This window comes from Trachemys scripta, chromosome 6 (assembly GCF_013100865.1).
Source record: "Trachemys scripta elegans isolate TJP31775 chromosome 6, CAS_Tse_1.0, whole genome shotgun sequence".
Taxonomy (NCBI): Eukaryota; Metazoa; Chordata; order Testudines; family Emydidae; genus Trachemys; species Trachemys scripta.
This window is the reverse complement of record NC_048303.1, coordinates 49,798,721-49,816,347: the sequence shown is the minus strand read 5'-3', so window position 1 is coordinate 49,816,347 and position 17,627 is coordinate 49,798,721. Positions and strand designations below refer to the sequence as shown.

The following is a 17,627-nucleotide window of genomic DNA, read 5'->3' as shown; positions in this document are numbered from 1 at the left end:
CGGCACTGCTGTGTGTCCCTGTTATGGCCTCTGTCCTTCATGGCCTTGGAGATCTTTTCTAATACTTTTCCATTTCTTTTACTGCTACAGAGTTCAGCTATCACTGCTTCATCTCCCCATATGGCGAGCAGATCTCGTACCTCCCGTTCGGTCCATGCTGGAGCTCTTTTGTGATCCTGGGACTCCATCACGGTTACCTGTGCTGATGAGCTCTGCGTGGTCACCTGTGCTCTCCATGCTGGGCAAACAGGAAATGAAATTCAAACATTCGCGGGTCTTTTCCTGTGTACCTGGTCAGTGCATCTGAGTTGAGAGTGCTGTCCAGAGCGGTCACAATGAAGCACTGTGGGATAGCTCCCGGAGGCAAATAATGTCGAATTCCGTCCACACTACCCCAATTCCGACCCACAAAGGCCGGTTTTATCGCTAATCCCCTCGTCGGAGTTGGTGTAAAGAAACCGGTTTAAAGGACCCTTTAAGTCGAAAGAAAGGGCTTCGTTGTGTGGACGTGTCCAGGCTTAATTCGGTTTAACGCTGCTAAAGTCTACCTTAACCCGTAGTGTAGACCAGGCCCGAGAGATGTTTCAGATGGTGGGGATAGGTTGTGAAGGCCTTTGAAGAGAGAGTGACAATGTCAAAGTGACAGGCTAGGAAAATGAATTTCGCAGCAGCAATCTGAATGGATATGAGTGGGGTGAGACTGCATTTGTCAAGGCCAGAGAAAAAGATGTTCCAATAATTATGACATGAGATGATGAGCGTTTTAGCCACATGAATGGATAGGAAAGGCCAGCCTGGATTTGAAGACCTAGAGAAAGTTCCAACTCAGGGATAACACCTATGTTAAAGGCCTCAAGGACAGCCACAGAAAACATAAGATGTACTTGGAGACCCAGAAAAGAGGTTGAATTAGGGTTGCATGTCGTCAAAGGTTAGTTTAAAAAAATCATGAACAATTGGAGTGTTTTTCATAATAAATTGTGGTCTTTTTTTGGCTATCTATGTGTGCTTGTCAATTATTTTGAAATTTCAACAGAAAATGATAAAATACTTCAACATATTTTCATGAAAATGTTTTGCTGGTTTTTTAATAGCTTTTCTTATGGTTTCATTTTTGCTTATAACATCTTGCTTTATTTCTCTGTTTTCTTTAATACAATCTTGGGATGGAGAAGGCATATCAATGACATGATGTCTGTGAGACTTAGGAAGGATCAGAGGAGCAATAGGTGAGAGCAAGGTACACTGGGATTGGTAAAACATTCTATGGATTGGAGCATTGTGGAAGACTGCAGTAGGAGAAGAAAGCTAAAGATATAGTGAAGAGGGTGAGAGGAAATGCAGCTGGAAAAATACTCTGGGATGTAGACTGAAGCAGAGTTTTTCAAGGTCTTAAAGAAAGAAACAGATATTTAAATGTGATATGGTTGGCAAAGGATGTCACCTAATACTTGGAAATCTTTAACTCAATAATATTTTTCCAATGTAAACCTGTAAAACAATAAAAAATGTTTAAAATGAAGTGCATATAGTAGGGAAGGGTTGCAGAGAGGTTTGAGATGCAATTTGAGGAGGTTGGATGAGGAACAAGTCAGCAGTGAGCTCAGAAAGGGAATGGGGTATGAGAGGTTGTGGAGGAGTCAGTGATAGGAAGACTGGGGATGCAATTAAAGGATGGAGTAGAAGATTACAATCCTTCTCTCACTGACATTTTTGAGAGTGATCTGTTATTTGCTATGGGTACACAATACAGTAGTATGATTGATAGGATGGGGACTGTATGCAATCTACTTCATTCTGTGCTTCAGCAGCCTTTTGGTGGGTGGGCTGAATTCAAGGTTTGATTTTAATGTTCAAAGGCCTAACTGACTGGGTCTTCATTGCGCTATTGTGACTCTAATGCCCACAGGCTCTTTTAAGTCACTTGATGGTAATTCACTAATACTTCTTGGTCTGACAATTTATTTATGGGACTGATTTAATAAAGCACCTTGAAGTCACAGGAAGTATTTCCATTGACTTCAAGGGGCTTTGGATCATTCTGTATTGTTTACCACAGAGCTCAGAGGTTTCATGTACCATGGTGCGTTGGAAGAAAAAGAACAGAATAGAAGTTATTTCTGGTCTCTGTCACATAAGTAATGAATCAAGTATCTGCCCTGGACAGAGTTCCAGGCTATATTTGAGGTTTTATATTGTGACCCTTTGTTGTTGTTGTACAGTCCTGTGAAAAGGAGAAGGCTAGGCTATGTTGGAATTAAAAGGAGGCTGTATTTTTTTTATGTGACCCTGAATGTGTAGAAACAGCCTGCCTTTTAACCTCTGAGGACTATGGATTTAACCTATTTAACATGTGGAAATAAAAACTAATCTAAAATATTTTCTCTGATTGATTTTGTTCAGGCATTCTTTAACTGACATTTTAAGTCACTTATTTTGTGAGGGGCTAGCATGCCAATGGAGGAGTTATTTCATTGAGAATTTACAAGTGTGAAATATCTGGAGGGATTATTTTTACTAATAATAAAGTAATTAATATTTAGCATCTTTTAGCTAAACACAATTGCAGTTAGTTAATAACCATCTAATCAATATTTTGCAAATGAGGTGAAATTTTATAGGACTACAGAATTCTGAACAACATGGGCCTTTTTATTGAGACTACAATCTAAATATGCCACTAGCTGAATAATTCATATCATCCAGTTAATGGAATTTATAACTACTACTTTGGGATTAAAATAATGTCTTAATAATAAGAAGAAACAAACCAAGCAAGTTTTTAGTCTGTCTAATTATGTAAATGCTCTGAGGCATAAAGGGAAATTTCTCAGCAATAAATAAATGAGGTGAGCATTTTCTGTTGTTCATAGCATATAATATTCTGTTTAATGCTACAAACCCCCAAACGTATGTTTTCCGTATCTATGATTTTTAACATGTACTTTGATCTATGCACAGAGGGTCAAATTCATGTGAGTAGTACCATTGACGTCAATGAGATAATTCATGGCCATGCCACCGGAAAGCACATGCTTAAATTTAAGCACATGAGTACTTCCACTGAAGTCAAGAGTGCTCACATGCTTATAGTTCAGCACATGCTTTTGGAAGGTTGGATGGGGAGAAGCTAGTAGTGAGTACAGAAGAGGGCTGGGGCTGATGATTATTTATTTCTATTGCCACCGTGCCTAGGAAACACAGTCATGGCTCAGGACCCCATTGTGGTAGGCACTGTACAGAGAGGCAATAGATTGTTGAAGATGCAATAGCAGAGATGGGGAAAGGCTTTTCTGGGTCCGGGTCTAAGTGAAGGACTTTTGCTCATACAACAAATTGGAATTAACAGAAAATATCAGTGTATTTATCCGAAATCTTATGGAAAATATTGAACAATCCCTATAATAGTGTCTCCATATTTAGTTCATCTGGATCACCCTCTTAGCATTAAAAGATTCTTTTTATATTTATTTTAATATTTCAGTTACATCTCACATTGCCTGTCATGTAGGAACTTGGATGTTTGCCATGCTTTCTCATATTATTTGTAGCACAATTGTGTAAAGAAATTTTTTCCTTTTCCCTACACCTTCACCCCTTTCTCTCTCTCTCTCTCTCTCTCTCTACCCTACTATGCATGACAATGAAAAATATCAAAAGTTTCCTATTCTCATGTTTCACATTATTCTTTGTGTATTTTCTGTCTTGATATTTAATTGATCCTGAGTCAGCATTTAGGAATGCAACACTCTCTGTAACACTGTCAATAACATCTTCATAGTAAATCTGTACGTGGTCCACTGGCAATGCTATCACGTATTGGCAATGCAAAAGGCAGTTAAAGTAGTGACTGCCATAAAGCAGCTAACAATGAATATGATGCAGAGAGTGGCTGAGCACCTGCAATTTTCCTTGACCTTAGTGTAGCACTATGGGTGCTCAGATCTCTCAGGAGCAAGCCAAAGGCTCTGAAGTCATTGACAGAGAAGAATCATCGTTCAAACTACATTTTCATTTCTACTACCAGTTTAAAAAATAACTAATGTTTCAGCACAAAGTAATGACTTCTATCATCCAGGCATATGAGTAGCTAAGTTTGCATTTTCTCTAAGTGCTTCATTGTGCTATAGCAATAGGTCTCTTATCATGTGTCTCTTTTGTATATATTGTAAACACTATAACTGTTCTCACTATGTTAAGGCCAAATTATCCTTCTGCCTATAACATCCACAATGGCATCAACATGAACTATGAGACTTAGACCAAAATTATCAAACTTGTGTGCCTCAACTAAAGCACAAAATGTTTGTGCTTCTGATTTTCTGAAGTGCTGACTAACTGCAGCCTCCCTTGACTCCAGTTCTTACTTCACTGGAAACTGCAGGGACTCGGCATTTTGAAAATCAGGCCTCTCTTTGTTAGATTCCTAAACATAGGGCAGGTCCACACTACAATCTAAGTTGATATTACGTACGTTGCTCAGGGGTGTAGAAAAGCCCTCCAAGTGATGCACGTTTCGTGCTGTCCACACTACTGCTATGTCGGTGGGAGACGCTTTCCTGCCAACATAGCTTCCACTTCTCGCTGAGGTGGAGTAATTATGCTGACGGGAGAGTGCTCTTCCATTGGTGCAGCTGCGCCAATGTAGTGCTGTAGTGTAGACTTACCCACAGATTCAAATATTTTAAGGCCACATGGGACCATTATGATCATCTTGTCTGTCTTCAACACTGGCCATTAAATTTAAGTGAATAATTTCCACATCACGCTCTTAACATCTGTCGAATCCATAATTTCTGTTTGAAGGATTTAGGAGCCTCATTTTGGATACCCAGGTTTGACAGTTGGGGCCCTAGGGCCCAATATTCAAATTTAGCAGCCCAATCTTATGCCACTGAAGTTAGTAGGTTTGCATTGACTTCTGTGGGAACCAGATTAGAGCCTAAATTGGGATACCCAGTTCTGCATGGGGGTGCTCAATTGGCATTTAGACAATTAAAATAGATATTGGGACACCTAACAGCTTATTTCAGCACCCAAATGTGAGATTTAGGTGCCTACATTTGAAAATTGTATACTTATCAGAATCATGTATCAGCCACAGAAGAAGAATGTTACCCACATTTTTTTTAAATATCAAAAGCTACAGAAATATCATCTGCCACATTTTTGTTCGTTCCACACATGTCCACTCCAGGGGTCAGACTGGAGGCACAGAGAAAGTGTTGGCATTCTACTCAGCTCTTTTCACGCTTGCAAAAATGATGAACAGTGAAATAGCTGATTGTGATGACATTTAAATTGCTGCTGTTAGGCTTCAGCATTAGTCACCCTTCCATCAACATACAAAGCTCAAGTAAATTGGCTTTGCACAGAAGGTCGAAATGGAGTGGGGAAAAAGGAACCCTTTCCCAGGGCTTAGTCAGGAATGACTGTGTAAGCTCTCAGCCTGTGAGTCATAGCAGCAAGTGAACATCTCATCTACACTGGCACTGCATTACCAAGTGTAGACAAGCCATAAGCATTTTAACCACTGTGTCATTTAATTCTATTCAAACCAGTTATAGATGCCACTTATTTAAAACACAGGCCACTGGTGGTGTACACTAATGCTCCTAGTATTGCTAGTACCAGTGGGGCAGCTCAAATGGTAGTGCAGTGGGAAACTTCAACAAAAAGGCAAGTGCAGATAAGGCCTGTGGACCTCCTACCACACAGATGCAGTGGTGCTGAGCCCTGCTGTGCAGCTTTTCCCTCCCAGCACAGTGGGTCCACAGATGTCGTGTTTGTGACCTCTTGGGTTGGTAGAGAGGAAATGGCAGTCATTCTGCCCTTAGAGTGGTTGCTTCACTTCCATGCTGGTATGTTTCCAGTTCCAGCTCAGAGTGATGTCTTCATTAGAGCTGGTGATGAAAAATGACATTTTATTTCAAATGGATGGTTTTAAATGCATTAATTTCAACAAATATTTTTGCAGAAAAATATTTTCTAAAGAAAAAAAATTTCATAAATTTTTGACTTGGGAAATTCTGAAATTTTTGGTTGAATTTTATTTTATTGGATATTTCTATTTTTATACCATGACTATTGTATTATTTTTGACTGTGTCAAACAGTTTTTTATTACAATACAAACTGGATACCTTTTGAACGAACTAGCGAATAAGACAAGTCTTTCAATCTGCTTTAAGTAGCAGCTTCCTTAATGATTTTAAAAATAAAATAAACTATTTCAATGATTGTATTATGCCATATCATGTTATGTCAGTAGTAGTAGTAGTAGTGCATATTACTTTATGGGAAATTAAAATATTTGGCTGTGTTCCCATTCAGAATAAATACAAATTCTAAAATACCGAAACTCTTCCATGAAACAGATAGTCAGTTTTGACCAACTGTAGTCTTCACAACCATCCAGGATGGAAATTAGAGGTGGTAACAAAAAAATTCTTTGTAAAAATGTCCCCGTTTTCACCAGAAAATGTTTGTGAACATTTTCCATCTGCCTTTACCAGAAAGTTGATTTTTTTAATATATTTTATATTTAAAGAAAAATTAAAACTTCAGTCTTTGGGAAACTGATAAGGCCATGAGAGAAGGGCTGCTTTGGTGAATCTCCCCATTCTGATAATATTCAATCCCCACTCAAACCCTGGTTTTTGCATAAAGGATAACTAAGATTAGTAGAAAATACACTCAGCACTGGAATAGATGAAGAGTCAAGTGAACATCATTGTTTTCAAGTGCAGGTTTTCTGCATGTTGAGTTTGACAGTATTTGATCCTGGGCTGCAGAAGCATATGAACTTTAAACTGATCCCATTAGACGTTTCCCCTGTTTGAGCTGCGTGGAACAAGCCCACAGTTCACCATCTCAGAGCCTAGCAGAGATAATTTGACCAGCCAAAGAGGCATAAAACAAGATAAAAGATGATTGAAAAAAGCATTCTGTTATTCAGAATCTTGAGTTGTGTGTCAAAGGAGGGAGGAAAAACCATTCAAATTTTCCTCCATTTATGTTGTACATAGAAAGATTTTTAGACACTGAATAATACCTGGAGAAAATGGATTCCATGCTTGGGATTCTGTATGAATATTGAACTCCTTACATTTTACATGTCTACTGATAGTTGTAACAAATTATTCAGCAGGCTAACAAGTCTCCTGTGTATCCCAAATTCCAAGGCCAAAATTGTAAGTCAGATCTTTAATGGTGTTCCTAGCAGCTAAATCCACCTTAAGTACTACTTTGCTGAATGAGCCAATAGCCTCTTATTTTAAAGTTAACAAAATTAGGGAATTTAAGATCTATAAAGAATTCTGACATCTATAGCTTTGGAACCTAAGACATGAGATACCACTGAAATATGTATATGTATACATGACTCTGTGGGGGGAGCACTTTCAGCTGCCACAACAGACAGGAAAATCTTGAAATGGCAAGCAAGGGCTACAAAAATAATTTATTTTCTCCACATGGAAGGTAATTATCTCTGTTTATTTCCCTTTCTAGACATTCTCTGCCTTAATGAATTACATCACTAAAGTATTAACAGAATATTATTCTTGAGGCCCTGATCTGGAACCCAAGTACATACGTACATACGTACGTACACACACACACGTACTCACACTTGTGAGAGAAGTTATACGCATGACTTGCATGGAGCCTAAATTTGTTTTAAAACATTGTCCCAGTTATATCCTCCATTGTCTGTAAAACTTTATAAATATTTTCTTTCAGATGTTGCCATTTTCAGGCAAACACTCTTTTTTGAAGAGAGCTCAGATTAATGAGGCTGCTTTTGTTTGACATCTTCAACATAGATACTTCAGTGTTTTACTCCCAAACGGTTTTGTTTATGCACCAACATAATCAAAGATATTAGTGCACCTGTGCAAATAGCATGATTATTAATTACTGCTTTAGAATCATCACAAAGAACAGAAAACATGACACCTGGGGTGGTTTTATATAATAGGCCCTGATCCTGCGATATGCAGACCCATGGGGACCAGGGTGCCTGTAGCTAAAAGGGTCAAAGGGATGAAAAAAATTCAAGGTTGAGTGGGATTTTCAAAAGTGTCTAGGGGAATTAATTACCCCAGCTCCCAAGAGCCACAGCCTTGATATAAGGATGATTTGATTCAGCATTCTAGTGGGAGCTTGACTCAGACACAATGGGCAAGATTCTCCTTGCTTTCTCCACTTATTTCACACTTACTCTACTGTGAATCGGGATTAACTTAACTGAAGACAATAAAGTTACACCAGTGTGAAGCTGGTGTAAATGAATGTAGATTCAGTCCTGATGCCTCCAGGAGAGTAGACCAGACCCAAACCTGCTTCACCCTTGGACATCTGTTTGCCCAGTGCCAGGTCATACCTACTGGCCATTACACAGAAAGGCAGGTGCACTGCCCTCACCCCACTGCATCCCCCAGCTCTAGGAGCTTCTGATTGTTTATCTTGTTGTGATAAAAGGTCTCGAATTAGGTTTATAGCCCATAAACTCAGTAGACTGCCCAGGAATTATTTTATAAGGGCTAGTTTGTGCAACTCTTACATTGTTGCACACTTACTTACACAAGTAACCCTACTTTTTAAATAGATACTTTTCAAATTTAAATACTTTTCAAATTCACAAAGTTCCTTTTCTTTGAGATCTGTGGAGTGTTACTTGTGTGAGTAAGTGCTCACCAGTATGAATAAGGATTGCATGACCTAGTCGCAAATGAGCTTCTCTACTAATACTGTATTAACTAGTCATTTAGCGGTAGATTCTGATACTAGTGTTGAACAGTACCTTATTCAACAAGTCTCGTCAACTGCTGTCTGGCATGAGTAAGGATGGCAGAATTTGACCCATAATTTTTGAGTAACAAAGGAATTATTTTTATATGCCATATTATTAATAGAATTGGGGCCCTTTGTTTTATATTGGGCCAATCCTGCAGCTCTATTCATGTGAATAATCCTATTGGGCTACCTAGATGAATAAAGAATATGGAACTGATCCCTTTCCCTGCTCTTAGTAATTCTTCAGTGGCAAAGATCAAAATTTCCATAAAGGGTGTTCTTCTTCCAGCATCTAATCTTTAATAGTGTGAGTTTCTTTCATCAGGGTATTATTGACTTTCTCCATCCTTGTTATGTCTATATAGATATAATAGTTTTTATGCTTAATTTTCTTTATGCCAATAAACTCCTGTCTTTTTAAAATGATGTGTCAAATTGTTGTTCTTATCTTAATGCCTTTCATCTCCTTGTTTATTTTAACTCACAAATAGCTATATCATTAAAATGTATGACATTATTTCCTAGGTCCTTGCTTTTTCTGTATCCCTAAAGCCTAAGGTCTAACAATTAATTTGAGTTGTTTTTCTTCGCAATTACCACAGGGGACTGAGTTTTTTAAAAGATTGTATTGCTAAAAGTGCTAGTTCACATTCCATACTGGGAACTTTATTTCCTACTAAAATACACTTGGTAAGAAAGCTTTCACCTCCTGCTTTTAGTTATAGTTACTGCACAGTTGTAATATTTTGTATTTTGCTAGGCTCTGGCTTGGCAAACGTAAAGGTCATAATAGAACACAGACACTATGGACCAGTTTCTCTTCTGCTGTAATTCTTTTGACTTCATGGAGTTATACCTGTCAAATTTAGCCCCTGAGATTTTTATACACATGAAAGTTCTGGGAATTTCAAGGTACTTTTTTCCCTTCCTGTGGGTTTTCTCAGAAGTACTGAAGAAACATAGAGACCTAAATCAAGCATATTGTATAGCATCCGATTTCTTATTTTTAAATCTGATTGCAAAACTGCATGAAGCTCAGCAGTGTTGAAAGCCAATGCTCAGTGGTTCAGAGCAGAAATAGAGACCCAGAAAGCTTAAAAAAAAAAAAAAAAAAAAAAAAAAAAGTTTGTTAAAACTGAAGACTAAATAAAAAGGGGCATAGTTTTTACCTAAAAATACATGGATATGGAGGTGGGTGTATGGGTGTAGAGCACAGAAAACTTATTTTCTTAAAGTATCAAGGTCACAGGTCAAACAGAACTCAAATTCCATAAGTAAAAGAAAGTAACTATTTTAATTAAGCAATGGTATGGCTAAAGTTTTCATGTGTAGTCATTTGGCAGGAGCACCCTTTAATTTCATGTTTTTATAAAAACAAACAAAAAATCGAAACACCGTCTCCAAGAGTGTTCAACTCTTCCAAACGTGTGGGGAGAGGGGGCTCACAGAAGTTTAGTGTCAAAGGGTTAGAATCATAGGGGTAGAAGGGACTGCAAGGGTCATTTAGTCTAACCACGTGCCAAGATTCAGGATTTGCTGTGGCTAAACCATCCAAGACAGAGGCTATCCAGCCTCCTTTTGAAAACATCCAGTGAAGATGTTTCCACAGTCTCCCGAGGCGTCTGTTCCATTGTCCTATTGTTCTACAGTTAGGAAGTTTTTCCTGAGATTTAATTTAAATCTTCTATGCTGTAGTTTGAACCCATTGCCCCTTGTCCTGCCCTTTATAGCAAAAGAGAACAACTTTTCTCCATTTTCTTTTATGGAAAACTTTCAAGTATCTGAAGACTGCTATCATATTTCCCCTTAATCTCCTCTTTTCCAAACTGAACAGACCCAGTTTGTTCAGCCTTTGCTCATATGACTTGCATTCCATCTGTTTGATCATCTTTGTCACTTGCCTTTGGATCCTTTCCAGTTTCTTTACATCCTGTCTATACATTGGTGACCAATATTGGACACTGTACTCCAGCTGAGGCCTAACCAGTATATAGTCAAGCAGAACTATCACCTTCAGAGACTTCCATGCTATACCTCTGTTGCATTTACTTTTTTGCAACAGCATCACATTGCTGACTCATGTTGAGATTGTGATCCACCACAACTCCCAGATCCTTCTCAGCTGTGCTGCTACCAAACCATTTACCCCCCATTCTGTATTTATGCAATTGTTTTTTCTTCCTTAAGTGTAGCACCTTACATTTGTCTTTGTTGAATTTAATTTTGTTGTCTATAGTCTGGACTCTCTGAATTTTATCTCTGTCCTCCAAAGTGTTGGCAACCCTCCCCACAACTTTGTGACATCTGAAAACTTGATCAGTATGCTCTTATACTTACATCCAGATCATTAATAAAGATGTTAAACAACACCAAACCCAGAATAGATCCCAGTGGAACCCCACTGGAAACCTCCCTTCAATCTAACCTCTTTCCACTAATAATTACTCTTTGTTTGCTGTTGCAGTCATGGATGCTGTTAGTAGCCATTGTTTCTCCAGCATTAGGGAGATGGGTTTCAAAAAGCTTTAGTTAGTTATATTAACATTTATTGTATAAATCATTGGAGGGCAGACTTGTACAAAAAAGCCATATTAGAATTAGAAAAAAATCATCTGTATAAATGTGTGTGAACTGTTAGTGCAGTTGAAAAATGGTTACCATTTGAATAACAGTGTCAATGGAACTGGGAAGCAAGTTAGCTATAATTGTGTGTTCTTTAACTTAACTATCACTTGTCAGACTTGGGGGCGGGTGGCACTGTTTGGTTTGATTGTTTTTTGTAAATATTACAGGGTTACGTGACATACTATTTTTGTTTGTGCATGTTTAAGATTTTCCACATACAGAATGAAAAGTATATTAAATCACCCTTATTAGGCAACCTCTTATAATAAGACACCGTGCTAAAATATACTCCAATGTACTGAGCACAAATCCATTTTGCTTTAATTGGGAGACGCCTCTCAATTAGTATAATTGTCAGTCCCTGGAGTGGACCACTTCAACAGATTTTGCTGTTTTATTAATTGTTTTTTTTTTTCAGAAGGATGGGGGGAAAGAACTGTGAATTGCTCTACTTAAAATTTGATTGTAAATATATTGGGCCTGATTCTCCTCTTACATCAGTTTTACGCTGGTGTAATTCCATTGACTTTAGTAGAGTTACTCCATATTTATAACTGTATGTTTGAAGACAAACAGGCCCCTGAGCTGTAACTTTTGGGGGTCTGCTTTACCTCTCACTATAAGGATGTAAATCAAGTATAAGTACATTGAAGGCAGGGGAATTATGCTGGTGTATGAGAAGGGAATCCCACTGACTGTATGCGTGTGTATAATAGATATAAAATCCTTCCAAGGGAAAGTTGAATAAATGTTTATCAATTAGTAATGGGGGGAAATGAACCTTGCAGTCTCTCAAAGGAGAGAAACATTGGAAAGACTGGAAATTCCAAGGGAGGATTACACTGAGAGAGAAAGAGCTTATTGATGAAAAATAGCCTTTTTTTCCACCTGCAGATAATGTGTGTTCAAAATTTTCCAGTTTCAGAAGTTTTAAATGCATTGAATCTGTTTAATTGCTGTGGCTTGTCTTCAAAACTGAGGAAATCTGGAGCACTTTGGTATGAGTGCATGCAGTTATTTTGTTGTTGTTGTTAATTTGTTTGTGTTATTGTAGTGCCCAGGATTCCCAGTCATGGACCAGGACCCCATTGTGCTAGAACAAACACAAACTAGAAAAACCAGCCCTGCTTCAGAGAGCTTACAATCAAACCCATTAAAAAAAAACCTGTTTTGAAAGGTCAAAACACAGATTTTTTTCTTTTGGAACACCCGTATGTTGGAAATCCCTATTCTGTTTTGCCTCAGACTTTCCAGGAAAATTTTACACTGGCAGAGGACCATGCAATGAAGATTCTTGTGATATTAGAGTGGGGGAGAGGGGGGGTCAAAATCAGTCATCTAATGGAATGGAAGATTAAATCTTAGCTGTGGACACAATGCAACACATATACAAATAACACAGTATGTAGCTTTGGGGGCAAAAGTGTTTTTTTTTTTTCATATTTATGATCAAATGAAATGTAGAGACAATCAATCAAAATGCTACAGAATGAAGCACTGGTTTCTTTTTTGTTTGAGTCAGAACAACAATTTAGTGTCATAATAGCAACTGTGTCCCTCTGATGGTTACCAATGATATTGAATTGTTATTGCAGATAAACCTGCAAAGGAAGATGAGAGTCACTGGAGTTATAACCCAAGGTGCCAAGAGGATTGGAAGCCCAGAATATATCAAATCTTACAAAATTGCATATAGTAATGATGGGAAGTCCTGGGTGACATACAAAGTAAAAGGCACCAATGAAGATATGGTAAGACTGAGTCACCTGTGTGTGTGAATGAAAATCCCAAGGTATATCTGACTTCTGAAAGCAAAAGGTATCTCCAGAAGACGAGTCTAATTGTCTAACAGAAAAAGCACTTTTATGTGTGATGCCTTATTTTTTCTGGAAAAAATAGCAATACATTTCCACTTTATGTCTGCTAAGGCTTTCTTACTCTTTAATTGATGGTTCTATAAACACTGTGTCCCCCGGCTAGAAAAATCCTGTTTATTACACTTAACTGATTTTCATTTTAATTAGTTTACCAGTAATTACTCATGACTCTGTTTTCAATTTAGTTTTAGTACATTGGCAGATTAAAGTTAACCCTTGATACCCTAGAACCCATTCATCAATGCTAATGTCCGCATTGCAAAAATGGTGTCCTCCTGTAAAAAAACAAACAAAAAATATTTACAATATAGTTAGAATTTATTTTTATACAAAGCAGCACAGAATGCTTTACTATGAGAGGTAGGCTAGAAGTAAGGCACTTCACAGAGTTGGACACAGTGTCTGTCATGTAGGCAGAGGGAATGCTGTGTTGAAAAGACTGTAAAGAGGCGAGAAAGCGAAGTGTAAGAATATCTAATTACAATGAAGCGAGAATAGAGAAATCCTTTAAGGGCCTGATTTGAATCCCATTGCAGTCAATGGAATCTCTCCAGCTGACTTCAGTGGAAGTTGGATCAGTTCTTAAATAAGGGAGGGGAAAGTAAGTATGGATCAGTGTTTATAATTGCAGACTAAAATGAACAGGGACATTTTAATACACAAGTTGAAGGGAAGATGTGATTTTACTATATTAATAGCTGGAGCATGAGAGAGAGAGAGATCCCAATTCAGCAAGATTCTTAAACACATTCCTTACCTTAAGCATGAGCACAACTCATCAAGTAGTTCTACTAAAGGCAACAAATAGAAATACCCACATGCTTCAAGTTATGCTCAAATACCCTGCTGAATCCGGCCAGATTGGGGAGCATAGGTGAAGGAGAAGCCTCTAAATGTGGAAAGTCATGACAAACAGGATATCAAGACTAGAAAAGGAAGTGGATATATAGAAGTCCATGAAGATAAAGTAAGGATCCAGTTGTGATCCTTGTACTATTTGAAATGTATGGTGATTTTTTTTATTTTTTATTTTATTGTTGTTGTCACAGGTGTTCCATGGAAATGTGGACAACAATACTCCGTATGCCAATTCTTTCACACCTCCAATAAAATCACAATACATCCGACTATATCCTCAGGTTTGCAGAAGACACTGTACTTTGAGGATGGAACTTCTTGGCTGTGAATTATCAGGTCAGTTTTCCAACAACACACCATTGTCATAGCATAAAACCGCTTTGTTCCTGTGGTTTAGAACATTTATTCATGGTATAATTCCATTGACATCTGTGGTGTTACAGCATGGTTGAATTTGATATTCTTTGTATTTAGAATAGGGTATATATTTTTGTACATATTGATATCAAATTATTTGTTGCTTGAAATGGGCACAGAAGGCTGGGGTATTTAATGCCTATTTTGCTTCAGTCATCACTAAAAAGGTAAGTAGTGACCAAATGCTTAACAAAACTAAAAATAAACACAGGAATGGAATGCACGTCAAGATAGGGAATGATCAGGTTAAAGAATATTTAAATATGTTAGATGTATTCAAGTCAGCAGGGTCTGATGAAATTAACCTTAGGGTACTTAAGGAACTACCTGAAACAATCTCTGAACTGTTAGCTATTATGTTTGAGAACTTGTGGAGGAAAGGTGAGATCCCAGAGGACTGGAGAAGGACAAATATAGCACCTATGAACAAAAAGGACCCAGGGAATCATAGACCAGTCAGTCTAGCTTTGATACCTGGAACAAATTATTAAACAATCAATTTGTAAGCACCTAGAGGATAATAGGGTTATAAGGAATAGTCAACACTGATTTGTGAACAACAAGTAATGCCAAACCAAACTAAATTCCTTCTTTGACAGGATTACTGCCCTAGTACATGTGGGGAGCAGTAGACATGATGTATCTTGATTTTACTAAGTCTTCTGACAGAGTCCCACATGACATTCTCATAAGCATACTAGGGAAATGTGATGTAGATGAAATGACTATAAGGTAACTGCAAAACTGACAGAAAGACTGTGCTCACAGTGTAGTTATCAATGTTCACTTTCAAACTTGGGGGACATATCTAGTGGGATCCTACAGGGGTCTGTCCTGGGTCCAGTACTATTCAACATTTTCATTAATTACTTGGATAATGGAGTAGAGACCTATAGAATTGGTGGATAACACCAGGCTGGGAGGAGTTGCTAGCACTCCAGAGGAGAGGATTAGAATTCAAAATTACCTTGACAAATTGGAATGACATCAACAAGATGAAATTGAATAAAGTCAAGTGCAAAGTATTATACTTGAAGGAAAAAATCAAATGCCCAACTACAAAATGGGGAATAGCTGGCTAGGTAGTAGTACTGCTAAAAAGGAATTGTGGGTTATAATAGATCACATGTGGAATTAGTCAATAATGTGATGCAGTTGTGAAAAAGACTAATATCATTTTGAGGTGTAAGACAGACATGGGAGTTAATTGTCCCACAGTACTTGTCAGTGGTGTGGCCTCAGTTGGAGTATTGTGTCAACTTCTGGGAAACATGGAAACATGAGGATAAGTTGGAGAGCGTCCAGAGGACAGCAATGAAAATGATAAAAGGTTTAAAAAAAAACTGATCTATGAAGAAAGGTTAAAACAACTGGACATGTTTAGTCTTGATAAAAAAAGATTGAGGGGGAATATGATAAGGGCTGTTATAAAGAGGATGGTGATCAATTGTTCTCCATGTCCCCTGAAGGTAGGACAAGAAATCTGCAGCAGGGAAGATTTAGATTAGCTATTAAGCAAAACTTCATAATTATGAATATATTTTAGCACTGGAACAGGTTTCTAAGCGAAGTTGTGGAATGCCCATCATTGGAGATTTTTAAGAACAGGTTAGACAAGCACCTGTTAGGGATGATCTAAGTATATTTGGTCCTGCGTGTGTGCAAGGGGCTGGATTAGATGACCAGAGGTCACTTCCAATGCTTCATTTCTGTGATTCTCTAATTATTTATTTACAGTAGCACCTAGAAGTACCAATCAAAATTGTGCTAGGCACTGTACAAACACATACTGAGGGACAGCCTTTGCTCCCCACCCACAGCTTACATCCTGACTAGACAAGCCAGACAAAGGGTAGGAGGGACAACCGATACAGAAGTCAAGTGACTTCTCCAGGGTTACGTAGCAAGTCAATGGCAGAGCTGGGAACAGGGCCGGCTCCAGGGTTTTGGCCACCCCAAGCAGCCAAAAACAAAAACAAAAAAAAAAACCAGCAATCGCGATCTGTGGCGGCAATTTAGGGTGACCAGACGTCCCGATTTTATTGGGACTGTCCCGATATTTCCTTGTTTGTCCCGCGTCCCAACCGACGTGCGGTCGGGACACTGGACAAACAAGGAAATGCACCGGAGCCTGGAGCCCGGAAGTGCTCGCACCCCCCCCCCGCCCCGACTCCACCCCCTCCTTCCCCGATTGGCTCCCTCCCCGAATCCCCGCCTCTTCTCCAGGCTCACCATTCCTCCTCCCTCCGCAAGCGCTGGAGGGAGGCCTGGGAGACTCAGAGGAAGCGCGGAGCCGGGGTGAGTAAGAGTCCGGCCTGGCCCCGAGCAGGCAGGACTCAGTTGGGTGGTAGGGAGAGGAGGGGGCCGGCCCACGGGGCCAGGCGGCGGCTGTTCTCCCCCCCTGGGCAGCGGGACTCGGGAGCAGCCACTGCTGCAGCTCCCATTGCCGCGGGGGGAGGAAGCGGCCATGGCGCTTGGCGGCTGCGGCTCTGGCGCCCCCGAAGCCCCCGAGCCAGGGTCTGCTGCGGGGACCCAGCAGCGCGCGCCCAGCCCCTGGCCAGTCGCGTCTGGGCTGCTGCCCAGCTGGTGCTATCGCATGGCGGCCCCTGGGCGGAGGCATTGGCAGCCCAGCCCCGTTTGTTCCCCTGCGGGACCCGAGCAGGACGGGGGGGCTGGGGCCTGCTGCCCCCACTCCGGGGCTGCCGCGGGATAGTACCAGCTGGGCAGCAGCCCAGACGCGACTGGCCAGGGGCTGGGCACGTGCAGCATGTGCGCTGCTGGGTCCCCGCAGCAAGCCCAGGCTCGGGGGGTTCTGGCCCAGGCGCCAGAGCCGCAGCCGCAGCCGCCGAGCTTGGCCATCGGCCGCTTCCTCCCCCCGCGGCAGTGGGAGCTGCAGCAGCGGCTGCTCCCGAGTCCCGCTGCCCAGGGTGGGAGAATAGCCGCCGTCTGGCACTGCGGGCCGCCCCCCTCCTCTCCCTACCACCCAACTGAGTCCTGCCTGCACTGGGGCCAGGCCGGACTCTCACTCACCCTGGCCCCGCATTCCCCCTGC

General features: G+C 40.0%; 1 protein-coding gene across 1 annotated transcript in view; it reads left to right on the top strand.

The window, feature by feature from the left end:
• The window catches only part of EDIL3 (EGF like repeats and discoidin domains 3), a 440,325-nt gene that overhangs the window by 323,991 nt on the left and 98,707 nt on the right, over nt 1-17,627 (top strand). Inside the window, exons 7-8 of the mRNA XM_034773693.1 lie at nt 13,019-13,174; nt 14,350-14,494. Of these exons, the coding sequence (XP_034629584.1) occupies nt 13,019-13,174; nt 14,350-14,494 (301 nt within the window). The remainder of the gene's footprint in view (nt 1-13,018; nt 13,175-14,349; nt 14,495-17,627) is intronic.